At 48.6% G+C, this 25564-nt stretch overlaps 2 protein-coding genes across 19 annotated transcripts in view; one reads left to right on the plus strand and one right to left on the minus strand.

The window, feature by feature from the left end:
• The window catches only part of SNAP47 (synaptosome associated protein 47), a 102227-nt gene extending 84479 nt beyond the window's left edge, over positions 1–17748 (minus strand). For 11 of the 12 annotated variants that reach the window (XR_009049152.1, XR_009049153.1, XR_009049154.1 and 8 more), the window contains exons 1-2: positions 17613–17742; positions 5783–6327 (exon numbers count right to left, since the gene is read on the minus strand). Coding sequence is in view for 6 of the 12 variants with exons in the window: in XM_057708587.1 (XP_057564570.1) it covers positions 5783–6282 (500 nt within the window). In the remaining 6 variants the exon portion in view is untranslated. Of the gene's footprint in view, positions 1–5782; positions 6328–17612 lie in introns of all 12 variants that reach the window. The other variant, XM_057708593.1, reaches the window with a different exon arrangement.
• A 19-nt stretch (positions 17749–17767) lies between these two features.
• JMJD4 (jumonji domain containing 4) lies at positions 17768–25109 on the plus strand. 7 transcript variants are annotated; one of them, XM_057708580.1, is made up of 7 exons: positions 17768–17884; positions 17996–18509; positions 18737–18929; positions 21347–21472; positions 21822–22089; positions 22675–22821; positions 23253–25109. In XM_057708580.1, the coding sequence occupies exons 2-7, from the start codon at positions 18245–18247 to the stop codon at positions 23553–23555; spliced, it is 1302 nt and encodes a 433-aa protein (XP_057564563.1). In that variant the 5' UTR covers positions 17768–17884; positions 17996–18244; the 3' UTR covers positions 23556–25109. The 7 variants fall into 7 exon arrangements, with proteins under 7 accessions (XP_057564563.1, XP_057564566.1, XP_057564565.1 ...); XM_057708583.1 differs by having other exon boundaries at positions 21822–22035; XM_057708582.1 differs by having other exon boundaries at positions 21858–22089.
• Positions 25110–25564: the final 455 nt, after the last annotated feature.

A 25564-nucleotide genomic window follows, 5' to 3' on the forward strand; every position in this document is an offset into this window, starting at 1 on the left:
CATCATGCATGTGGGATCTAGTTCCCTGAGCAGGGATCAAACCCGGGCCCCCTGCACTGGGAGTGTGGAGTCTTAACCACTGCACCACCAGGGAAGTCCCTGATTGGGGCTTCTGACTGCTGAGAGGCTGGCACAGAGTTTTCTACCACCATGAGCTGAAGTGGCTTCCCAGCCAGGAGGGAATTTAAAGAAACAAGACCCATTTACTTTTTCCTTCTTGGGAACTTCAGTGACCACACTTAAAAAGGAATACACGCTTTGCAAAAATAATTTGGAAAAGTCACAAAAGGTCAGTTCCAACCTCAATAAGCAAAAACTAGTAACCCCTGAGGCATAGGAGAATTAGATTTCCAGAGTGTTATCAGTCAGCTTGGGCTGCCACAGACTGGCAGCTTACGCAACAAACATTTATTTCTTACAGTTCTGGAAGCTAAAAAGTCCAAGATTAGGGTGTCAACAGATTTGGTTTTTGGTGAGAGCTGTCTCCCTGGCTTGCAGACTGTCACTTTCTCTCCAGCCTCTTCCTCTTCTATAAGGACACTAATCCCATCATGGGGGCTCCACCCTCATTACCTCATCTAAACTGAATTACCTTCCAAAGGCCCCACCTCCTAACATCATCACACTGGGGGTTTGGACTTAACACATGAATTTCAGGGACACATACATTCAGCCCATGACAGAGTTACCAAAACATAATCTTCAGAATGTGTAGTTCTAAAGAGGAAATTACAGAACACACAAAGAAAGAGGAAAATATGGCCCATTCACAGAAAATAAAGAAACCTTGACAGAAATCATCTTCGAGGAAGCCCTGACATTTGAATTATTAGTCAAAGATATTATACCAACTGTATTAAATATGTTCAATGAGCTAAAGGAAATTATGGACAAAGAAATAAATCAGAAAAATAATGTCTGAACAAAACAACAATCTCAATAAAAAGACAGAAATTATGAAAAGAAACCAAACAAATTCTAGAGCTGGAAAGTATAATAACTGAAACAAAAAACTCACTAGAGGGAGTCAACAGCAGATCTGAGCAGGGAGAATAAAGGATCAGCAAATTTGAAGGTCACACATTTGAAATTATTCAGTCTGAGGAGCAGAAGGAAAACGGAAGAAAAATGAACAGAACCTGAAGGACCTATGGGACACTATCAAGCAGATCAACACATGTACTGTAAGAATTCCAGATGGACAAAAGAGAAAGAGGCAGAAAATATATTTGAAGAAACACTGACTGAAAACTTCCCAAATCTGATGAAAGACATGAATGGACACATCCAAGAAGCTCAACAAACTCCCAGGAGGATAAAAAAGAGGCACATTATAATCAAATTGCTGAAACTCAAAGACAAAAACAAAAGTTTGAAAGCAGCAAGAGTGACTTGCCAAATACAAAGAATTCACAATAAGAAGTAGTCCACTGTACTCAACCAGCCAACAAGCAGCTGGCTGAACGCCCTGGAGAATGGTGCCACATTAGAGACTTGGTGCTGGGATCTCTGCTGCTATCACACTGGACACAAAGCAGTGGCAACAGCCAAGCTGGCCTCAGTGAGTGGAAGTTCATGTTGCTGAGTCCAAGCGTAACCTCCATCCCTGTCACCATGGCCACTTCATTCATGGGCCCATTGGGCAATAACGGGATGGCCTGGGGAAATAGGCTGACTGGTACCCAGAGAATGGGTCTTCCTATCCATTTGGTTATTATAATTCTCTTCTGCTGAGGAGATGCTGGTGAGCATTCACATGGGACACATCTTCACCTCTTTGCCCATTCGGAGAGATCGATCCATATAATCCTACCCTGGACCTCTTCGTTATGAAGTTTCCAATCATGTTTCTTCCAGCCCTGGAAACTCCAGCCAAACCACGAGGCCACAGCCAATCAATAAAAAATTCTGCCTCTGGCATTCCTCCTTCCAAGCATATTGCTGACCAGAGTACTGCTCATCAGCCACCAATCCTAAAGGAGAACTGCAAACACTTCTCCCCACAGCACCCTGGTATTGGAGTCACCACGAAACACAACGCAGTAAGGCACTGGATGGAGCAATGCCTTACTGAGTTTTACTCACATAGAGAAGAGACAGAGCAAGATCAGCTCCAATAATGGGCATAGGTTCCTCCAGAGGCCAATGGAGGGCAACTGGGCCATGCACACCCATGGAGTCTGAAAAACTGAAAACTGGGCATGTGCTTGAGGGCCACTGATGTACAGGCTTAAGCAGAACAAAAGCACACTGGTGGAGATAGTAACAGGGAAAGTTATTCCCCCACCAGGTAATAAGCCTGGCATAAGCTGTGTGCGCTTTTTATCTCTTGGTAATAAAGTGTTCCAGCCCCAAGGCCCATTCTTAAGAAGCCAAGTAGGGGTAAAAAGACTGAATGCACAAGATTGTTTCCCAACACAAATGAACAACCAGGTGCACTGCTTGCAGTTCTGCCCACTGGGAAGACATCCCTTCACCATTGTCCTTCAGCATGTCCCAGACAGGAGCAGTCATGCCACCACTGTCCATTTCGGGGTAGTGCCTACGTTTTTCCCCAAATCCTCTGTGAACCAGACTCCAGTGTTTCCTCCTCAGTCAACTGATTATAGGGCACTCCCCAGTAGGGAATGCATCGTAGATGCAGGTTGGGAGAGAGAAGGCAGTATAGCAGGAGTGGGGGACAGTGGCATTTGGGCCAGTTCCTCATGCATCTTAACCTGTGCCTCAGGGCCTACTTGAGCCCAATCTTTTGTATCCCACTTCCATTTGATGATGGAGTGTGGCTAAGTATGCCCAACGTCGTGGCTTGGTAGGTCAGATAACACCCACTTCCAGATGGGCAGCAGAGCTCATATAGTAGCTTGATGGCCTGTGGTTAAGTGTTCAGTCTCTACTAAGGCCCAGTAGCAGACCAAGAGCTGTTTCTCAAAAGGAAAGTAGTTATCTGCAGAGGATAGCAGGGCTTTGCTCAAAAATCCTAAGGTGCTCTATGATTCCCTACAGAGGTCTGCAAAAGGCTCCAAAGAGCACCCCTATCTACCATGGACACATCATACACCACTGGGTCATGTGGCCCAAGTGGCAGAGCAACTCTGTGGACTCTGGACCTGCTTCAGAGCCTTCTCTTGCTCTAGGCCCTACTCAAAACCAACAGCTTTCAAGTCACTTGGAAAATGTGCTGGAGTAACACACCCATTATATGGAGGGAAATAAACTTCTAGCTTATTTCAACCACAATATTTTTGGATCTCTGTTACAGTAGCTTATTAGCCTAAACTCCAATCAACGGCCTTTACTAGCTTTTCTGTTGAATCGTCTTTTTCTCATTTTGCCTTTAGCTAGCTGGTTATTAATCCTTTGTTGGTATATGAGTAGGTATCACTTTGTCGTTTGTCTAAAGATTTACAAACCGCAACTGTTCTCCAAAAGGATTATACCAATTGTCTTTCCTAATAAGTAGTGTATGAAAATGCTTATTCACTATCCTCAGTTGGTATTGTGTATCCTTACTTTTAATTGTCACTAATTTGATCATGAAAACCTAGATTTCTATTATTTTAGTGTGCATTTCTTGGATGCCCAGTGCAGATGAACATTCTTCTAAATCTCTGGTGTCATAATTGGGAATTGGTTAAATAATTTACTGTATTTCCATAGAAAGGAATAATAGCTATTAAAATTATGAAGATGAATTTTTACTAACAAAAAAATAAAAATAAAGAAAGAAATCTCTGGTGTCTACGTTCTGTTATGTATTGAAGATATTTAATAGGTGCCTCAATTTCCTACAGGACTGTTGCATTAGTCTGCGAGGGCTGACTCTATAACAAACAACTCCCCAAATCTTAAGGGCCTAGCCCCAATAGAAGATTATTTCTTCTTCACACTGTAGTCCAACTGAGGGCTGGGGTTAGGGTTCTGCTCTGGGAAGTCATTTGGGGTCCTAAACCCCATCTAACTAATGTTTCTGTCCTAGGGCCTTCGAGCCCTGGAGGACTCCAGCAGGTAAAGGAGAAGGCAGTACTGGAGACTGGGTAGGAGGACTTTTAGAGACTAGGCCTGCAAGTAACCTACATCACTTCTGCCACAACTCAGTCACATAACCCCCAAACTGCAAGGAAGGGTAGAAAAATGTCCAGCCATGTTCCCATGAGGAAAACTCACAAAAGTCTGGTGATCTTACATCTCATCCACCATCAGCACCCCTCTTAAGAATAAGATGCAGGGCCCTGTTCCCTGTAGCTCTAGCACAATGCCCTTTACCACATAGTGCTTAGAAACAACAGCAGGTGGTGACTGCAGGGTGGGGTTACTCGGAGGCAAGGGTCTCACAAACAGCAGCCGTGCAGCCCTGGTCTGAGAGCCAGGGCCACACTCAGGGCCCGTCACTGAGAGGCGGCCACCTCACCAAAGCGCTCAAGCAACCATTCCAGACATGGGGGAGAGGTTATTCCTACCAGACTCTAAGATCCCTGGCATACTTTACGTCTTATAGTCAGAGCAGCGCTTCTCAAAGTGTGGTCTTTGAAACCCTCCAAAGGAGTCTGGGAGGTCACAATTACCTCACACAACCCCACAACGATATTTGGCTTTTTACTCTCATTCTCTCACAAGCGCAGAGTGGAGTTTCCAGGGACCATGTGACTTGTGATATCACTGCAGACTGACTGCAGAAGCAGGCATGAGAATCCAGCTGTTTTCTACTAAGCTCTATTTTAAAGAGAGGTACAAAAATCTCAAATAGTGCCGCTCTTCTCACTAATGTTTTGCTTTATAAAAGTTATTTTTCATTAAAAAAGATGTGGTATATATATACAATGGAATATTACTCAGCTGTAAAAAGCAATGAAACTGGGACATTTGTAGAGACATGGATAGACCTAGAGACTCACACAGAGTGAAGTGAGTCAGAAAGAGAAAAACAAATATCATATATTAACACATATATGTGGACTATAGAAAAATGGTACAAATCAACCCGTTTGCAAGGCAGAAATAGAGACACAGATGTAGAGGACAAACATATGGACACCAAGTGGGGAAAGCGGGGAGGGTTGGGGGAGAATGAACTGGGAGATTGGGATACCAAATTGTACACTCTAAATATATGCAGTTTATTGTCTGTTAACTATCTCCATAAAAGTTCTTAAAAAAAAAAAAACTAAATGAACAAGATATCAGTCAAAAAAAGAAATGTTATTTATGTTACTAGGTCATGGGTTTACCACTGTGCTTTTTAAATGAATGATTATTTAATTTCTTAGTTTAAAAAAAATATGGTATACATAACCCACATAAACAAAAGCTCTTTGGGTCCTCAACTTTTAAGATGGGGTGGGATGGTCCCCAAGACTGAAGGTTTGAGAGTGGCTGGTGCAGTGGCTAAGATGGCAGCTTCTGAAGCCAAGACACTTAGCTCGAACCTTGCTGCTATACAGCTATGGAAAAAAAGATAAACTACACTAACAAACTTAGTGTACATGACCTTGAACAAATGACCTGGCCTCTCAGCCTCAGTTTCCTCATAGGTAAAATGAACAACAACAGGCTCTTCCTGGCCAGCCTGGTGACTAATTGAGGTAATCCTCACTAAACACTTAAAACTGGACTTGACACATCCTGTGCCCTCATTATCTATATGCCCACAGCAGGGCAACTGTCCACAACAGGGGCACAGCTTGTGTTTTCAGAAGGCTGAATGTGTGATAAATACAGCACGACAGAAAAAGATACCACACCACAGCCATTCAAAGGTCAGGTTAGGATTACAGTGTGTGTTTACCTGTCAGCCACATCCAGGTCAGATTCCATCTTTTCCAGGCCTCTTGAGATACTGTCAAGCTGCTCGCCCTGATGGTGGAGGACTTTGGCTGTGCCTTCCAGACGCTTCTGGGCACAGGCCATCAGACCAGTCAGCTCCTTCCCCTTGGTCATGGGGGAGGATGATGCCTCAACAGCAGCTCCTGACTGGGACAACAGCAACTCTCTCCAAAAATGCTCGATGATGCTGAAAACGACATTGCGACTAGGCTGCAAGGAACTGAACCAGTGCTTGTTGTGGTCCTTTTCCAGGATGGTAAGAGAACTGAAGATAAAGTTAGAAGCCTCTTTCTTGATCTCAGTTATACTAGAAAGGGGAAAGCTGACAAGAATTTCTCTAGTTTTATCAGTCATAAATTTTAGTGAGAGAGAAGTTAATGAAAGTTGTCCAGGGACCCATCGCTTTTCAAGTTCTAAATAATAGGAGCATGGCCAGGTGTTGACGCAGATGTCTCTGCTCATCTGGTTCCTAGGTCGATTTGTACCACGGCCAAGGTCACTCTGCCTCTGAAGAAGAGGAGACAAATTAGTGGGTGGTTGAGGCTAAAACAGGACATCACACTTGGACTAGAAACACTAGGACACCAACAGCAAGGGGATGGTCTGGATTCTGCGCACACTGGAGACTCCAGCACATGCCAAGTCCTCGCCTAGCAAGGACTCTCACACCACGTGTGATAGGCAGGATGAAGACCTTGCCCTACTTAGTAGAGAGGTAAGGACTGGGGCCAGACTTGTGCTTGACCCAAAGCATCAAGGTCCCCAGGGGTTCTGCACCCACCAGAGCAACCCCATTAGGACCAGGGTCCACAGCTGGATGTGACCAAAGGAAGAAAATCACTGGAAATGACCACCCAAGGATTCTTGACAAGAACACCATTTCAGCTGTGATGACCTCTATCAACTACACACTCTACAAGTTTCTAAACTAATGTTCTCCTTTTGAAATTTTTATAAATTTACTTAGTTTCATAGAGAAAATAATCCTACAAACTTTTCCATTCTTGTAATCCCAACTAATTGTATAGAGTTCTACATAATCATATAATTATATGTACATATTTTACATATAGTTTTATATAGTTATACATAACAAAGGTATATTATTCATATCTACCATTTGCATTTAGCAATGCAATTTTTTTTTCTTCTTTTGGATGCCCCGCACGGCTTGTGGGATCTTAGTTCCCCAACCAGGGACTGAACCCAGGCCCTCAGCAGTGAGTGTGGAGTCCTAACCACTGGACTGCCAGGGAATTCCCTATCAATGCATTTTAAAAAGTCATGAGTGACAGATTTGAAATAACCCTTGTAGAACACTTAGTTCAACCCTCTCACTGTATAGATAAAGAACATAAGGTCAAGAAAGTATGAGGACTTTGTACAAGGTCAAACCACAAGTTCATGACATTAGCATGGCTAGAACTAGGCCTGGTAATGCCTAATCCAATGCTCTTCCCATAAGAGGTCCACCTGTAATATGGCATTTCTTCCTTCCTTTCCCTTCCTTCTTTCCTTCCTTCCTTCCCTTCTTCCTGCCCTGCTTTCCTCCTTCTCTCTTGCGCGCACGCACACAAGTTTAATTATGACATGATTTCACTTATAAAAATAGGAGAAGAAATAATATTATCTCTAAAAATATTGAAAAGTGGACTTTCACAGAATGGGTACAGGGATTCTCTGCATTTGGTTAACAAGTTTTAAGCCCCCACCATGCCATGCTGGGCTGCAAGTACAAAACAAACAACAATGACATAGTCCTTGGCTCATGGAGCTTAGAGTCCACTGGAATTCTACAAACTTCCGCACTGAGTTATATTCTAAACTCAGACTCTTCAATGTAATTACAGTACTAGACACCACATCAAGCAACACAAGCCTGGACAGCAAAAGAGGCAGTACCTGTACCTGAAGAATCTGGATTGAATTGAGATTCCTAATTACAGAGAAACAAAGGGATTTGAGATTAGGCAATGTATCATCAAATATGAAGTGAGTTACTGCAAACAAAACCCCAAAGCTCAAAGAGTTGTAGGCATGGTAAGGAATGTTAGGAAGTCTTAATTGGACTATAGCGGCAGTCTAATTGGTCTCCTGCCTTTGGTACTCCAAAACACCCCCCACTGCCACTGCAATCTTCTTTCCAGAGTAAGGGAGGACCCACCCAGCCCTTGGCTTCTCCCACCCTCTCTCTCCTCTGTGAGGCTGTATGGGACGTATGCACACTTACTGTACCTGTTCAATGGTAGGATGACCACTTGTTATTTGACTGCAAGTTCTCAAAGCACAATGACCATAAGTTATTCATAATCCTAACTCAGGAAATACTTGTGACTGAATGAATGGAAGAGACCCTCGGTTTATGGTATCTGTCCAGCTGTGGCCCTCAAGGCAGCTGAAGTCAATGTTCAGGCTGGCCTCATCCTACTGCTTAGTTAAATACTGTCCATAAAAGGTATGGACATTACTGAGAGGCAATTCTTCACAGTGTTTCTCCACATTTTATGTCAAAAAACTGACATAAAATTTTACGTCACAAAAACTGTCCCAGACTATCTTTGCGGACAAGAGTCTCCCTCCTGGTTAAGAGATGATCTGTTTCCTGACCAGGATAAGAGGTTAGTATCCCCTTGGAGGCAAGTGTTAGGCAGGTTTGCTAGCAGTCCCCTCATAAGCTGTGACACAAACCCAGAGTATGCGCAGCGTCCACCTGGGCTCTCAGAACCTGGGGGGCGAGAGGAACAGATGCACACACGAGTCCTGCTGTGCCATGCATAACAGGCCCTTTCTCTCTGACCAAGGGCCTCCTGTCTTCTGCCACATCTACAAACTACAGCGGATTCACTCTTTAACCCTCAATAAAGCCTCAGACCCCTCAGGATTCCCTACAGTGAGGTGCACCACAAAGATCACTGTACTTTGGGTATGGGTTCTTCATACCAGAATCTCTATTAAACCAAATATTTAAGAAGCAAACTCCATGAATCAGCTCTATCAATTCATAACACCCTGGGATACTTCTATGTGACTTAAGGGAATTAAAACTTTCCCCAAACTTTAATTCATTTTAAAAATAAGTACACGAGGGGCTTCCCTGCTGGCACAGTGGTTAAGAATCCACCTGCCAATGCAGGGGACACGGGTTCGACTCCTGGTCCAGGAAGATCCCACACACCACGGAGCAACTAAGCCTGTGCACCACAACTACTGAGCCTGCGCTCTAGAGCCTGCAAGCCACAACCACAGAGCCCACATGCCACAACTACTGAAGCCCGCACACCTAGAGCCCGTGCTCTGCAACAAGAGAAGCCAATGAGAAGCCCGCACACCACAACGAAGAGTAGCCCCTGCTCACCACAACTAGAGGAAGCCCGCACACAGCAATGAAGACCCAACACAGCCAATTAATTAATTAAAAAAAAGAAATAAAACAGCTTTCCATAAATAAAAACCAAACCAACTTAAAAAAAAAAAGTACATGAAGAGTTCAGAAACAAAAGTCAGAATGGTGATTACAACTGGGGAGAGGGGAGGCCTTAACTCTGTGGTGCTGGTAATGTCCTATTTCTTGCCCTGGGTGTGTTAATTTTGTGATAATTCAAGATTTGTGCATTTTCTGTTGTTATGATTTGTTCATTTTTCTGCATTAATATTCCAATGAAGGATTTACTAAACATTTACTAATAATATGAAATTTTATAAAAATTAATAATAAATGTACACATGAAAGATAAACCAAACCTAAATTTCAACTAGGTATTACAATTTTAAAAAATCTGAAATCATTGCCTTAGGTAGCAGCACAGCTGGAAGACTGCACCACAAACCTTTCATACAGATAATGGCAGGTGTTCCCATTCATCTGTGTGTGACCCCTAGCTATTCAGCCCCTCTGCCTCCACTTCCTGATCTGTAAATGGGGATAATAATTGTACCTACTGCACACTGCAGCTGTAAGGCTTAACTGAACTGATATGTGAAAGGTGCTTAGAAGAGTACTTGGCACCTAATATACGCTATAGGTGTTATTTCAATTATTATGAATACTACAAAGTATCTACAGAACTAACTCAGCTCATCTATTAGGAATGTGAAGAGTCTACTCTTGATTTCATTTCTTAAATGACTGCTAAAACATCACCATATCCAGAATGTCATTTGGTCTCACTAGTTTTCACCATCTGATCAGAGCTGGCTATAGACAGCATCTGGCCACAAAAACAAACATGACAGTGAAAGAGAAGAAAAGAAAGAAGAATGTGCCTAGTATACACAAAATTAAGGTGCCAAAACACCTAGATTCCATTATAAGAGAAATAAATTTAACTCCTATGTTAATCAGATGGAAGTACTTCCCAAGTATGTTCTAGAACTTCTCTTAATCACAATAGCAAGGGCTGGCCCAAACTTCTCAGATATACACACATGCCAGTCAACCCCTGTTACGCAGTACTACAAATCAGCCTAGCATACCAGCTCTGCTAACTGCTAACACCTGAAATTAGGACAAGCCTAAGAGAAAGCTGCCACATTAAGTATGAGAATTCTGTCATCACTATAAAATAAGACATGGCACTTGGAAGTAATAAATATAAAGCTGTCAGGCTGGAGGGACTGCAGAGATCATCTCCAACTCACTTCATTCAACAGATGAATGAGCACAGCTCTATCATGGCAGAAGCTCTAAACGTCTACTGATAGCTTGGCTAATACTCTTTCAGGAGTAATAGCATCTTCACGTGTTTTCGCTGAGTGTCAATGCTGAGAAAGTAATAGCCTTGGGATCTACATATTCAAGGAGATACAATACAGTGCAGGGACCAGAGGGGTACAGAGGTAAGGAGACAGAACACAAACAGTTAAAGAAAAGCAACAATAAGACTGCAGATACTGCACTGAATTGCAAAAACAGGAAGTGGTAAAGAACATTCTAGAAGAGACTGCTGCAGATTAAGACTATAAGGAAGACAAGCCTCCTACTTGAAAAATGTAGCAGGTTGGGAGCAGGAAACAGCAGAGACTTTCCACTCTCAGGTCTGGTGCCACCTTCTTGTGCTTCGGTCGCCATGACCATCCTGGGTCACAGAGGAGCCCTGAGGCTTATGGGGTCAGAACCTTCCCCAAGGAGACATGAACCCAAGAATCCACTTTCTCAGGCAACACGATGATGCATGCCAGACCAAGAGGAATCTCAACACTAAAAACACACTGAGCAAACAAACAACCTCACACTCCCAACTCAGCAGGGCTCTGTAAAGGATCCAGGAAACCCATGCTCCTCTGTCACTGGAAAGCTAACGAAGATCTCCTCAGCTGTTTAAAACTTCTGACCTTCTGTACAGAAGACTGGTGTCATCTTCTTCAGGGGCTTTATCGCTTAGCTCTCTACACAGGTCCCCTCGGCACACAGTGGAACTGTGTGGAAGCTCACTGGGTGGCGCAGAGCAGCTGGGAGGGTGCCCTTCCTCTTTAACAACGGTTCACACTGGACAAAAGGAACTATAAAGCCAAAGTGTCTTCATCAGACCTTTCTTCCCAGTGAGAAGAACGCTCACCCGAGCACTGAAACAGACATAAAACAGACTACAGAGTATCGCCTGACTGGGGCTTCTCACAGGACAGAGAAGCAAGGGACATGCAGACCTTCACCCTATTATGACTGACATACCTACAGTCCCCCATGAGCTGAGGGCCCTGGCGAGCCCCCTGCACAACCTGCTAGCACTGTCCTGCCATGAGGCCACTCGGCCATCATTCGGATGTGAAGAATAGAAAAGGTTTTCACTCTCAGAATCAGGGGACGACTAACCCCATCAACCATGGTTTTCAGTGTTTCCAAGTCCAAGACAAACATCAGGGGCAAGGTGCCTGCGGCCTCAGTCACTGCAACGTGCTCACAGCTCTGGTCAGCCCCTGAAACCGGCTGGACTCTGGTCCTCCTGGCTGAAAAGAGTCTCCTGCCACCTGGCAACCCCCTGCCTGCCATCAACAGCCCCCAAGAGGGTCGAGGAGGGGGCATATCTTGTTCACTACTATTCCCCACACTTCAAGAGTTTGATTTAGCATGAAAATTGAATTTATATTAACAATTGCCTGACCCGACCTGTCATTCCTGAGCATGTACTCTGGGAGGTATTCCTTGAGCACTGGGTGAGATTATGCACAAATTCCCTAAAGAATTACTGAGTCTGGCATTGCAGCATCCAAGGAACCATGCTGTAGTTCCAACTCCAGCTCTGCCACAAATTTTATGACTGAGGAAAAGTTATTTCATCTTCTGGGCCTCTGTTTAACCATTAAAATTGCTAAAAGACCCAAGGACAATATTAGCTCTAAATTATTCTAAAATTCAAAAAGAGTGAAAAGTAAGAGGAAAGAAAATTTAAGAATGAAAACACTTCTCATTATCGTACTGTACACAAGAAATACGAGGAAAGTACTCAGGCTTGACAAATACCAAGGAAAAAGCAAAACGAGAAACCTGTGGCCACAACTTTTCCTACCACAGGTTTCTATAGCAGCTTTCCCAGCAGACCAAAATAAATGGGGATTAAGTAGAAGGGCCAAAGTGAGAACAACATTCCCATGTGCATTAGAATGACCCCACCCATACCCTCTTTCCCTCAGCTGAGGACGCAGGTACCACACCTGTCCCTGGGTGCCCTGCCTTTCCTCTGGTCTCCATGCAGAGGAAAGGTTTTGGGAAGCAGTGTCCCTGTTCCCTCAAAGACCAGGTTCTAGTCCTCTTGATCCCAACCTCCTCCCTCTCCAGCAACAACTTCTCTGTCCCACCATGCCCTAGGAGAGGGCATGCTTTACTCCCCCTAAGGGCCAGGTAGTAAATATTTTAGGCTTTATGAGCACATGGTCTCTGTTAAACTATTCTGCTGTTGTAGAGTAGAAGCATCCAGAGACAATACAGAAACAAAGGGGTGTGGCTGTTCCAATAAAACTTCATGTATGGGGCTTCCTAGGTGGCGCAGTGGTTAAGAATCCGCCTGCCAATGCAGGGGACACGGGTTCGATCCCTGCTCCAGGAAGATCCCACATGCCACAGAGCAGCTAAGCCCATGCGCCACAACTATTGAGCCTGTGCTTTAGAGCCCATGAACCACAACTACTGAGCCCATGTGCTGCAACTACTGAAGCCCACATGCCTAGAGCCCGTGCTCCACAACAAGAGAAGCCAAGGCAATGAGGAGCCCGCACACCACAACGAAGAGGAACCCCCACTCACCATAACTAAAAAGAAAGCCCACGCACAGCAAAAAAGACCCAACACAGCCAATAAAATAAATAAATAAATTTATTTAAAAAAAAAAAAAAAAAACTTCATTTATGAAAGAGGTGGCAGCCAGACTTGGCCTATGGGCCATAGTTTACCAACCTGTCCTAGATCATCTCATCAGTTTACACATACGCTCTAAGACCATCTTAAAACAAACACCCTCCCCACATCCCCACAGTCCTCTCCACTTACTGCTCCTCCAAGAGACTCTAAATGCCTCCCTGTGCTTGCCTCCCAGCCACCAGCCAGGAATCTCCCCCTCCAGACAGGCTCCTGTCCCCACCACTCACTGACACTTCTCTGTCTAGGCCTTCAGGTGGCCAAGTCCAATGCCTACATCTATTCCAACCTCTGCCCAACACACCTGCCCATCTCCTGAGAGACATCATGTCTTGGTTTCCTGGATACCATGCTCCTGTGGTCTCCCACCCCTTGGGGCCTGCTTTCAGTCTCCTCTGCTGGTTCTTCCTCTTCCACCTGACTACTGTATGCTGGAATGACCAGGTCACAACCTTGGTCCTCTTATCAATACTCTCTTCCTAAGTGAGTTAACACAGTTTTATGGCATTAAATATCACCTTGCGGCTGTGGCCTGCCAAACCTTCCTCTCCAGCCCAGACTCTCTGAGACCTGAGTATTGCCTGGGCATCTCCACCTGACCATCTGACAGGCATTTCCAACTCAGCAAGCCCTTCCATCTGCTCCTGCATTTCAGTGAAGGCACTGCCAGGTGAGTTCTCCTGGATCCCTTCTTCCTCATCCCTCTCAATCCATCAGCAAGTCTTGGCAGCTGTATTTCACATCTGCCCTTTGCACCCCTCATCCCCACAGCCACACCACTACACAGTATTGTCATTATTCTCCTGGACAACTTCCCAACTGGCCTCTTTGGCTCACTCTGCCCCCACCACCCATTCTCTATCCAGTAGCCAATGTGACAGTCATAAAACAAAATTAGAAAAGGTCATTCTTCTGTTGAAACCCTTCCCCATGTACTTCGAGTAAAATCCAAAGTCACCACCCACGTCTTACAGGCTTTACTAACTAAAGCCTCACAGCCCAGTCTGCACCCACTCTCTTCGCTGCTCTGCTTCTGTCTCAGGGCTCCCCATCTGCTGCTCCTGAGGCTCTGAATGGCCAACTCTAGCTCACTCTCCAGGTCTCTGCTCCAGTGGTACCCTCACTCCTTCACCAACCACAGCACTCACCATAATTCCAAAGAGCCTGTGAATGTGCTTACATGTTGACCAACTCAGTCAAAACACTGGAGAAGGCAAACATTGCAAGGAGGGTGCCCTGTGCTCAATGCTGGCGCATCACAGGAACCCATTAAATATGTGTTGAGTGAACCACAAATCACATGATGTGAAAACATCAACTGTGTCCACTGTGGACAGTTTTTTTCCTTCTATATGCTGAACTAGGTCTCCACTCTATGCTAAGTTACTGGAGTCCTTATTTGGGCCTTGCCTGCTGTAGCCTGGAACCCACATCTCCCAGTGAAAACACATCATGGCTGCTGACCCTGTGGACAGAGCTGAACTAGGGAGGGGAGGTCATGGCAAGGTACCTCAAGAGTGTCTGAGACTAATCCGCATGGTGATGCTCCCGGGGAAGAAATGAGTGGTCACAGGGACTGAACTTATTAACACACTGCAATTAGTATAATGGATCTCTTTTAGTACTTTCATCAGACCTGTGCCCTGGAGTAGACTCAGTATCAAGTAAACATCCTATTTTTAGTTAATTTCCAAAGTAACAGACCAACCAACATTTTACACACCTTCCAATAACTCCTGACCACAAGAAGGCTTAGAATCAGAACAGTGAGAGCAGTGTCTCCAGGCACCAGCGGCCAGTCTTTTCCATTACCTTCACCTCCTGCTCCTCAGAGGCTCCCACTTTCAACCTGGGAGGTTTGGGGGTGTTTCATTGCAATAACATAGCCTATTCACATGGTACACACCATCTTTCTAACCTCTCAGAGCAGAGAACTAGGATTTTATATTATTCCCACTGCATTTCCTACAAAATGCTAACTTTTAAAACTCCCCTCCTGCCATTTTTCTTTCTGGCCCTCTATGAGGTGTGTCACTGGGATGTGACAAGGCTTATTAGAGCAGTGCTCTGCTCCCAGATTCTGATTCAGGTCTGAGTGGGGCCCAGGAATGTGCATTTCCTACCAGTTCCCAGGTGATGCCAGGGCTGCTGTCTAGGGGCCTTCGAGGGACACAGACTTGTGTTCCGGTCCCAATCCTGTTCTCACTAGTTATGTTGGAGCCTCACGTGTACAGTGGTGGTAATACTGCCAACACCAGAGAGTCATCGTGTGAACTAGGGGTCATACAGGACAAAATGCCTGGCCCAGGGCAAATGCTCAAGAAAGAAGCCCTTCTCCCCTACCCTGAGTTACTGGTTCACTGGCCCCAACAATCCTGGGGAGCATGTGGATCTGCTGCCCTAAAGCATCCCCTTTCTTATGAAACTTAGTCTCATAAGCTGGAATCCTGGGATTCTTCCCAGGCCATGTCTGGGAAACATGAAATGGTTCATGTTTCCCCTATGAGGCGAACTTTGAGCCATATGTCCTAAATCGTTAGACTATTATGAATATTCTGCTTCCCACACTTTTTCTATTTGTCTTCCAAGATCTTCACTCAACACAACTAAAATTGAATAATTAAGGAGCACCCGCTCAATATGCGGCAAGAAATTGACAACTGTTAATCTTTTCAAAAAAGTTAAAAGCAGCAAAAGCTTACATATTTAAACTTACATACATATAAAACAGAAAGAGAGACTGTCTGTGTTTGTGTGTCTGAATGAGTGTGTGTGTCTAAGTGTGTGTGTACAGGGAGGAACATAGAGAAAAAAAATGCATGAATGAGTGTATGCCTGGAAGGATAACTCTATACCAAGAAACAACAAAAAAAGCTCATCTCTGGATGAAATTAAGGGTGACTTCTTTTTCTCCATTTTAACTTCCCAGTGCATTCTAACTCTCTGTCCAACACTGGCCCAATTAACAATTCCACAGCTTGACCACATGAGGTACAATGAGACACAGTGGGAAGGGAGCACAGCATTCAGAGAATCACACAACCCTTCACACTGCTCTGCTTGCCACAAACTCTCCACCACCTGTCCCATCTTGCCCATGTTCTCAGCTCCCACTTTAGATCCCTCCTCTACCTGGACTTCAGACTCCCTAACTCACTTTCTTCCTAGTCCTCCCCTATTCTGCTTTTCCCCACTTCTGGTCCTCACTGTTCTCCTGCATAAGCTTCATACCCCTTAAAAACAGTCCCCCCTCAAGCCCCTCTCCAAAGCTCAGAGCCCCAATATCCCCAGAATCTCCCTTATGCCACCTATAAGGATAAATAAACAAGATTACACCTTCACTGTTTAATAAAGGGGAAGCAGTTGCCCCTTCCCCACCCTTTCAATGTTTCCTTTGGTCAGGAATGAAACTCAGCATTCAGATTTTACAGGGCACAGTCACCACCTGCTGACTCAGAGTGGTAAACACGGACCTCCAGAACTGAGGCAGGAGTCTCTCATCAGGCGCAGACAACACAGGTACATCTAGTCTTCCCTCAAGGAGATGTGAGAGGTCTTAACAGTTCTTTCTTCTGCTTCCTTGTGTGAAATGCATGAAGTTCTGCCCAGCTCTGTACTCTCTTGCAGATGCCTCACATGCATGTAATCTGCTCATACAGTAATGAAACTATTTTCTTCCTTTCCATGTTGATGTGGGTAGGTTTATGTCGGAAGGACATCTATTTCTCCAACAGGCTGAGACATGTGTCACCCCCACCCAAGTTCCCCCTCTGATGTCCCCCACTTCAGGTCTGCTGGTGTGCACAGCCTAGTATCCCCATCCTTGACCCCCCACTACTTCACTTCAGACCCTCCTTATTCCCCCAGCATCCCCTCCAGGTCCCCACCATTGCCCTAGTCCCCCAGCATGCCTCCAAGTCCCCCCCATCCCCTCCAGGTTCCACCATCCTCTCCTGGTCCACAGCATCCCCTCCAGGCCCCCACCATTGCCCTATTCCCCAGCATGCCTCCAAGTCCCCCCCATCCTCTCCAGGTCCCACCATCCTCTCCTGGTCCACAGCATTCCCTCCAGGTGTCCAGCATCGCCTTGGGCCCTCAGCATCCCCCCAAGTCTCCCTGCATCCCCACCAGGTCCCACCATCACCGTCAAGTTACAGCATTTCTTCCACGTCCCCAACATACCCGCTAAGCCTCCACCATCCCCCTAATCCCCAGCATCCTCTCCAGGGCCTCTCCATCCCTTCCAGTTCCCCAGCATCCCTCAGGACCCACCCACCCCCCCGCCTTGGCCCTTGTGCCTCTTTATTAGCCCAGCCCCCACCCCAGCACCTTTCGCAGTCCTTGGAGCACTGAAAAGTGGAGGGATCCTCACCTCGGCAGTAGCGTTAGGAGGAACTGGGCCGGAAGGGCAGAGACCCAGCTGCAGACTGGAGATACCGCTTACCTGAGTCGCGGCGGAGGCGTGAAGACAACGAGACTCGGGACCCGCACCGTTCGATAATCTCTGAAGCCGGGGGTACCGGGAGCTGGGTCGAAGGCGCTGTGGGCCGCTCCTGCGCCTGCGCCTGCGCCTGTGCCTGCGCCGGGAGAGGGGCCGCAGCACGCAATCAGCATGCGCCTAAGGCCTGGCTCGCCGCATTTCAGGCTCCGGCAGGAACTCAGACCGCCGGCTCTTGGTTCCGCTCCACTGCTCCGGGACGACCACGGGCTATGAGTGTCTGTATCTCGCAGGTTTCTCTCTGGCCGGGGCGGGGCTGTAAACCGCGGGTGCTCAGAGCGTGTACTCCGGAAGTAGTTTCAGCAAATACTTCCTTTTTTACCTCCCAGTTTAAAGAGCTGAAGAGTGGGAATTCGGCAGCCGGTTTCTGGACCTCCGCGTTGCGCCGCTTCGCCGCCGGGAGACCTCGCCGCTGCCTCCACCGTCCCCAGCAGCCCCTCTGCCCGCTCCGCAGGCCCCCTTGTCCCCGGCAGCTCCTCCGACCCCCTCCCCCAGCCCCGCCCTGCTTCAGCACCGCTATAGATTCCCCGGGCAGACTCCCACCCCGCGCACCCCGCGGGCGCCGAACCTAGCTCGGGATGGACAGGGAGACGCGCCTGTTCGCCGAGAGCCACTTCCGAGGCCTCGAGGGGCGTCTCCCCAGCGGGGTCTGCCCGAAACTGGACTGCGTGGACTTCATTGAGAAGCCGGACTGCTTTTCCTACGCAGACTTCTTCAAGGGCTACCTGCTCCCCAACATACCCTGTGTTTTCTCCAGCGCCTTCACCGAGGGCTGGGGCAGCAGGAAGCTGTGGGTGACACCCGACGGGAAGCCCAACTTCGATTATCTGCTTCAGAACTATGGTAAGGACTGAGCGCGAGGGCCCCGGGCAGGAACAGCATGGAGTGCAAACACAGGGCTAGACGCTTAGGTCAGGCTGTGAGGGTGCGCAGGAGGAGAGCCGCGCAGGGCTTGAGGGAGGCAGGGCGTGAATGACTCCCCAGAAGAACTCACTTGGAGACGGTGTACCAATGAGTTGGAGGGCGGACAGGGTCAGGAAGGATGCACAGGCTGGAGGACTTTCAGGAAGGTCTTGTGCCTGACGCTTTCTTTTCAGGAGACGTGGTTGTACCGGTTGCAAACTGCGGGGTCCGGGAATACAACTCCAACCCCAAAGAGCACATGCCCCTCAGAGACTACATCAGCTACTGGAAAGAGTACATTCAGGGAAACTACTCCTCTTCACGGGGCTGTCTCTATCTCAAAGACTGGCATCTGTGCAGGTAAAGGGGCCAGGAGTACTGGCCACAGCATTGCTTTTCAGTTCTGAATGAACTCTGGCTGCACACAGAGGAACTCTTCTTTTCCCCAGTTAGGAATCTAACCCGCTTTCTTCAGCCTGGTTAGAAGTGTCATTCTCTCCAGTCGTGGCCATCTCACCGTGCCTGCACAGGCTTGGCAGCTGTGAGGAATGTGAGCCTGGCAGAGGCGTAGATGGGCTACGGTTACCCACCTCTTCTTTGTCACATTTGTCCAGAATCATCCTTGTCAGCTTCACCACCATCTAACTGGCAGCACCCAGCCTTTGCCTGACCTTTCAGACGCCCGTGGGACCAGCTTCCCCTCTACTGCTTCTCCAAGTCAGGCCTGTTATCACCCACCTTGGCTGCTGCCAGTCTCCAGACTCGCTGCCCCACCGCAAGTCCTGCACCCTTCTGCTAGGCTCACTAAAGTCCAAATGAGCTTTCCAGCAGAACTGTGTCCTGCCCATTTAAAATCTCCATTGCTAACAAGCACTGCCAACTGTTTAAGGAGGCCTTCCGAGGTCTGTCCCCACCCATCACACACTTCTTCCACCTGGGGAGCTCAGAGGATGCTACTCTGAGAAATATCTTGCTCTTGTGGGCAGCCCCACCCCTTCTGCTGGTGTTCCCACTCTCTGAGGTGGTCCCACTCTCTGAGGTGGTCCTCAGGTTTTGTAGCCATTTCCCCTGCCAGGGGTGTGCTCTTCACAAGCAGAGAGGGGGTCCTAGTCAGACCCCCACCATCTGGCACCAGACCCTGGCACAGAGGAGGTGCTCGTTTAATGAATGAGTGAACAATCAAATTCTTTTTTTGCTGATGCAGGAACTAAGACTCAAAAAAAAAAAAAAAATTTCAGGCCCTTGTGATTCCCAAGAGCAATCCAAGAGTATGTGAAGGGCACCAGCATCCTACTCAAAGCTTGCCCTTGGTACCACCTGCCACACAGCTTCTTGCTTGCCAGAGAGAGCTGGCCCAGCAGACAGGGGCTAAGATGCGACCAGACTCTAGTCCTAGACTTCAAGGACTCATATTCCAGCAGCACAGATGGACTCAGACTCAGACTCACATGCACTGTGATTTTGTGCTTCAGATAAGCAACGAGTAGCTTTTGAGTATAAGTATGTCCCAGGTATTACAAGGGGCATACTTATCCTGGAAACTTATTCACTGTGTATTTGAAATTCAGTCTTGACAGAGTGTCTTGCATTTTCCTTGGCAACCCAAAAATAAAAAGAGCAGAGGAAGGCCTGGATCAGGCAGGCAAGGGTAGCTACAGGGGAAGTGATATCTGAGCAGGGTTTTTTGTGAGTTTTTTTTAAATACATCTTTATTGGAGTATAATTGCTTTACAATGTTGTGCTGGTTTCTACTGTACAGCAAGGTGAATCAGCTGTATTTATACGTATATCCGTATATCCCCTCCTTCTTGAGCCTCCCTCCCACCCTCCCTATCCACCCCTCTAGGTCATCACAAGGCATGGAGCTGATCTCCCTGTGCTGTACAGCAGCTTCCCACTAGCTATTTTACACTTGGTAGTATATATAGTCAGTGCTCCTATTTCACTGTGTCCCAGCCTCCCCTTCCCCCCCCCACCCCTGTCCTGAGCAGGGTTTTGAAGAACAAACAGGCGTGTGTCAGTATACAAAGGCATGGCAGCAGAGGCACCTGCATGGTGTTTGGGGGAGCTACTGGTGGTTTGGTACTACTAAGGCCCTCCCCATCATGGCCTCTGACCGAGTGTATTGTGTGACGGTGTTGTTGTAGAGCTGCAACTCTCCCTCAGGCAGGTTCAGAATGCTCCTCTGTTTGGGAACCCATTGGCTGGGTTGTGGGGATGGGCCCAGGGGAATGAGGGGTTGAGAGATGAGGTGAAAAGGACCTCGGTGTACCTGGGGTGTCCCTCGTGCCTGGGCCTGTGGCTTTCAATCTGCTCTGCAGAGTCAAGGTCACTGGTGTGGGTGAAAAAGTAGGAGGCCCCCAAATTTGGGAAACCAGCATGATGCAGAGGGTGCATTTAGAACCCCAGCTCAGCCAGAGGCTGAAATCCTGGAGCGGGTGTGGGAGGGGCCTGGAACACCTAGGTCACCGCCTGTACAAGTTGTCTAGGCTGTGTCACAACACCCCCAAAGCCATTTCATCTGCTTACAACTCTGGTTCAGTCGGTTGGGCAGGGATCAGCTAGGGTCACTTGGGGCTGTGGTCACCTGGTGGCCGGACTATGGCTGGGTGGTCTGAGGTGGCCCCACTCCTGGCAGTTGATGCTGACTCTGGAAGGCAGGTTGGGGTCATTCACTTAATTGCAAAACTCTCATGATATTTCATGCGCTTAGGACCTGGGTGCCGGGAGGTTGGCTCATAGCAACTTCTGCTGCAGCTTCATGCCACTTTCTAAAGGGACTCCTCGGCAGAGGGCGTGTTCACCTTACCCGTATACTTCTCGTCTGACTGGCTCAACGAGTACTGGGATGCCCTAGATGTGGATGACTACCGCTTCATTTACATGGGGCCCACCGGCACCTGGTAACTGCCTGTCTGCTCCCACTCCCCACCATCCTACACCCCTGTCCCTGGTCACCCTCCTGAACCTTCCTGCTGGTGCGTCGGCTCTCAGAGTTTCCTGTTAGCCAGGTCATGGAGTCGGCTGCCAGGTCTGGCACTTCTAAGCCCACTTACCCACTTTGCTCTGTGGAAAGAGCTCATGCACCGCCTATGTGATGTTCGGGGGTGGGGGAGGTGTGGCTCTCCCACCTGGCTCACAGGTCAGGTGTGAGAGCTGGGTACCACTGAAGCCTCTGAGCCAGGCCAGCCTGTTCAGAAGAAGCAAAGGCCACATCCAAGCCGCACGGCACCAACAGGAGCTCTTGCACAGGTCACCGTTCCATGCCGACATTTTCCGCTCCTTCAGCTGGTCCGTCAACATCTGCGGGAGGAAAAAGTGGTTCTTCTTCCCACCGGGACAAGAAGAAGCCCTCCGGGATTGCCACGGTAGCCTGCCCTACGACGTGACTTCCCCCACACTCCTGGATAGCCGCCTTCACGCCATGCAAGATCGCTGTAGCCCACCACTGGAGGTCACACAGGAGGCAGGCGAGATGGTGTTTGTGCCCAGTGGGTGGCACCACCAAGTCCACAACCTGGTAGGGTGGGCCCTCCCCGGGTGGGCCCTCCCCACCCCACCCCACCCCACCCCACCCCACCCCACCCCATGTACTATGGCCCAGACGGGTCAGGGAAACAGGCCACAGGGGTGCATTGGGCTGACTCTTACCCCCATTCAGCTGTGCCCTTTGGCCTGCCCAGTGGCTCTCCTCACCCTCAGCACCTTCTTAAATGCGTTCCTGCAGAGGGAGGGCGAGCCCATCCCGCCTGATCCCACTGAGTGGGCAGGCTGTCCCTCGGGAGAGCCTGGGTGTGGGATGGGGCAGACCGTGGGCAAGGCTGGTGCTGCATGTGGTTGGTTCCTGCACGCAGCACTGCTAGGGCCCCCAGCCTCTTTCCCTCCCTGCCACGTTGCTTCCCTGGACAACAGTGGGAAGGGGTCCACCCAGCATGGGGTTGTCCCAGCCCTTGGGGAGCCCCACTCTTAGTTAACCGTGGATTCAGATGGTCCCAGCCTCGGGGAGCTCTTCCCAGCTGAGGAAGGCTGAAAGGACCTCAGGACAGGGGGAGGGGACAGTGCCCCCTGTGGGCTCAGGGGGACACCTGCACCCTGACCCTTCCAGGAGGACACCATCTCCATCAACCACAACTGGGTCAACGGCTGTAACCTGGCCAACATGTGGCACTTCCTGCAGCAGGAGCTCTGCGCCGTGCAGCAGGAGGTCATTGAGTGGAGGGACACCATGCCTGACTGGCACCATCACTGCCAGGTGGGACAACTGGTCTGAGCAGGAGGGGGCACAGGGTGAGGCTCACCAAGGCTACAGTGGGGGGCTTGGTAGGGGGCTCACCTGGGCCCGGACCACCGTCAGGGACAAGAGTGTGCTCACCTGGGCCAGGGCCTCAGTGGAGGGAGGGTGTGGAAAAGCCCCCAGGACAGGCTGCAGTCTTAAGGGAGGATGTGTTCTCTCAGGTCAGAATGTAGTCTTGACCTGGTGGCAACAAGACCTACCTATGTGAGTGAGGGTCTGGGGCTTCCAGGCTGCAGGACTCAGACCCATTTGATCACTGACTGTCTCCCAGGTATCTCCATCCCCAAGAACTGGACCAGGGGCGTTTGTCGCCTAGGCTGCAGGGTCTGCAGAACTTGCCCAGAGCTGGGAGTGAGCAGCAGCTCACTGGCTATTCCTTTCTGGCCCAGGTCATCATGAGGTCCTGCTCCGGGATTAATTTCAAGGAATTTTATCACTTCCTCAAGATCATTGCTGAAAGGAGGCTTCTCCTCCTGGCCAAGGGGATGGGCCCTGGCAAGGTGGAGGGCGGCAAGGACACCGGGCTGGGCCCCCAGCAGGCCGCTTTTGATGTTGGCCGCATAGCTGAGGTGCTGGAGTCCGTGGTGGCCCACCCTGACTTCCAGAGAGTGGACACCAGTGCATTTTCACCGCGGCCAGAGGAGCTCCTGCAGAAGCTGGAGGAGGCTGTGGCCGCCACCACATCCCTTTAGTGCATGCTGTGAAGATCGGGTGCAACGCATCCTTGGGCAACTCCAGAGGCACGAGTGTAGAAGGCAGTCATCCTGCTCCAGGGTCCCTTCTGGAAATAAAGCTCTGTCCTCCTGTGTGGCCTGGGACATGTCACCTCCCTGTTGAACTGTCACCTTGGCGTCCCAGGCAAGATGCCTGCTTTTAGGGGTCTGATATGTCCTGGCTGGCTCTTGGTATCCCTGGGGCCCTGATGCCTGTTGAGAGCATCCAGGCTCCTTGTCCTCATGAAGCCCAGCCAGGATTAGGAACTGGATCTGGTGAGGGGGTGCAGAGGGAGGTGTTGGTCATTTCGACCCATGGCAAGGAGGGACTCAGGAGTGGTGGTGGCATGTGGCTAGGTTTTCTTCTCCCCACCCCCAGCCTTCCCTCAGCAAAAGCCAGCACCCCAGCTGACAGGCCTCCCATCCTCAGCAGTGCAGGGCAGCTGGCCTGTCAGGCAGGGCCCCCTCTGCCCTAGCACCACATCCCTGCATGAGTCCCCACATCTCCCACTAGAGCAAGACCCTCAGTGTAGGGTGGAGACACTGGAGCCCAAGGCAGCCCCAAGACCCAAGGCCTGTGTCTATCCCATCCTAGAACCACTGTTTAAATGGAGCACTCCTTCCCTCCACTGGCCTGTGCCCCCTCCTCCCCAGCAGGATCCTGAGCCAGAGATACCTGTTGGTCAGGGCTCCAGGCCTCATGTGCTGTCCTTCATGCAGGCCCCCCAGGTGTCATAAGTACATCATTCAGGTGCCACTTGGGCCCTGCTGGCAGTAGGGCAAGGCAAAGCACCAGTGAGTTTATTCCCCTCCTGCTTGCTACAGCACCACCTTTCTCCTTCAGAGACTCTAAGCCCACCCTAGCAGCTGCGTACCCAGTGAGGGAGAGGGCCTTGCCCAAGGTCTCCCTGCAGGCCAGGTGGGGCCCAAAATGCCAGCTGGACCCTGGGCCTCTTCCACACCTCACACACCTGTACCACACCATCCAACTTCAACTCATTGAATGCCCACTATTCACCATCTAAAGTCACTTTGCAAACTGATTCAGACACTCTGTGCACTCATTCTGCCCTGTCCACAGTGTTGTCATTGAAGACTCTTCACACTTGTCTGCACCATCCAGCTTCCTCTTCTTGCACATCTATATTACACCCAGTAGTCACAGTTTCAGGATTCTCCAGAGAAATGGCACCAACAGAATATATGTATTGATAGTAAGAGAGGTGTTAAGGGCTGGTGAGTATGAGGTCTGCAGGGCAGGCCAGAGACCCAGGGACGAGTTGACATTGCAGTCTCAAGTCTGAAGGCTGGAAACTCGGGCAGGGTTTCTGTGCTGCAGTCTAGAGGCAAGTGCTTCTTTGGGAAACCTTTGATCTTTGTTCTTAAGATCTTCAACTGATTCGATGAGGCCCACCCACATTGTGGAGGGTAATCTGCTTAACGTCTGTTGAGTTAAATGTTATCACATTTTAAAAATGCCTTCACAGCAACATCCAGACACTGGCTTTTTTTTTTTTTTTTTTTTTTTTTTTTACTTTTTAAAAAAATTTATTTTTATTTTTTAAGAACTTTTATTGAGATACAGTTAACAGACAATAAACAGCATATATTTAGAGTGTACAGTTTGGTATCCCAATCTCCCAATTCATTCCCTCCCCCCAACCCTCCCCACTTCCCCACTTGGTGTCTATATGTTTGTTCTCTACATCTGCAGACACTGGCATTTAGCCAAACTGTGCACTGTGACCTGACCACACTGGCACGTGAAGTGGACCATTGTAATCACTGCCTGCATATGCACTGATCACTCTGCTTCATCCAGTGCCCACTTCTTACATGCCCGCTCTGACAGTCACCACTATCTCCTTGCACACTCACTGTGTAATCCAAAAGCCGGTGATTGTCATTTCCAGTTGACTTCACACTCTGCACACCTGTTTGCCATTCAGTCACTGTTTACACACTCGCTACGTGCAGTTCAACAAGCA

This window comes from Hippopotamus amphibius, chromosome 15, assembly GCF_030028045.1.
Source record: "Hippopotamus amphibius kiboko isolate mHipAmp2 chromosome 15, mHipAmp2.hap2, whole genome shotgun sequence".
NCBI lineage: Eukaryota > Metazoa > Chordata > Mammalia > Artiodactyla > Hippopotamidae > Hippopotamus > Hippopotamus amphibius.

What these genes read in the sequence shown, in the direction of transcription:
- JMJD4 (XM_057708580.1), top strand. Translation starts at nt 18,245, where the DNA reads ATGGACAGGGAGACGCGCCTGTTCGCCGAGAGCCACTTCCGAGGCCTC. An exon ending in TTATCTGCTTCAGAACTATG is followed by an intron (nt 18,510 to 18,736) that starts GTAAGGACTGAG and finishes ACTTTCAGGAAG; the next exon opens with GTCTTGTGCCTGACGCTTTC. An exon ending in AAAGACTGGCATCTGTGCAG is followed by an intron (nt 18,930 to 21,346) that starts GTAAAGGGGCCA and finishes CACTTTCTAAAG; the next exon opens with GGACTCCTCGGCAGAGGGCG.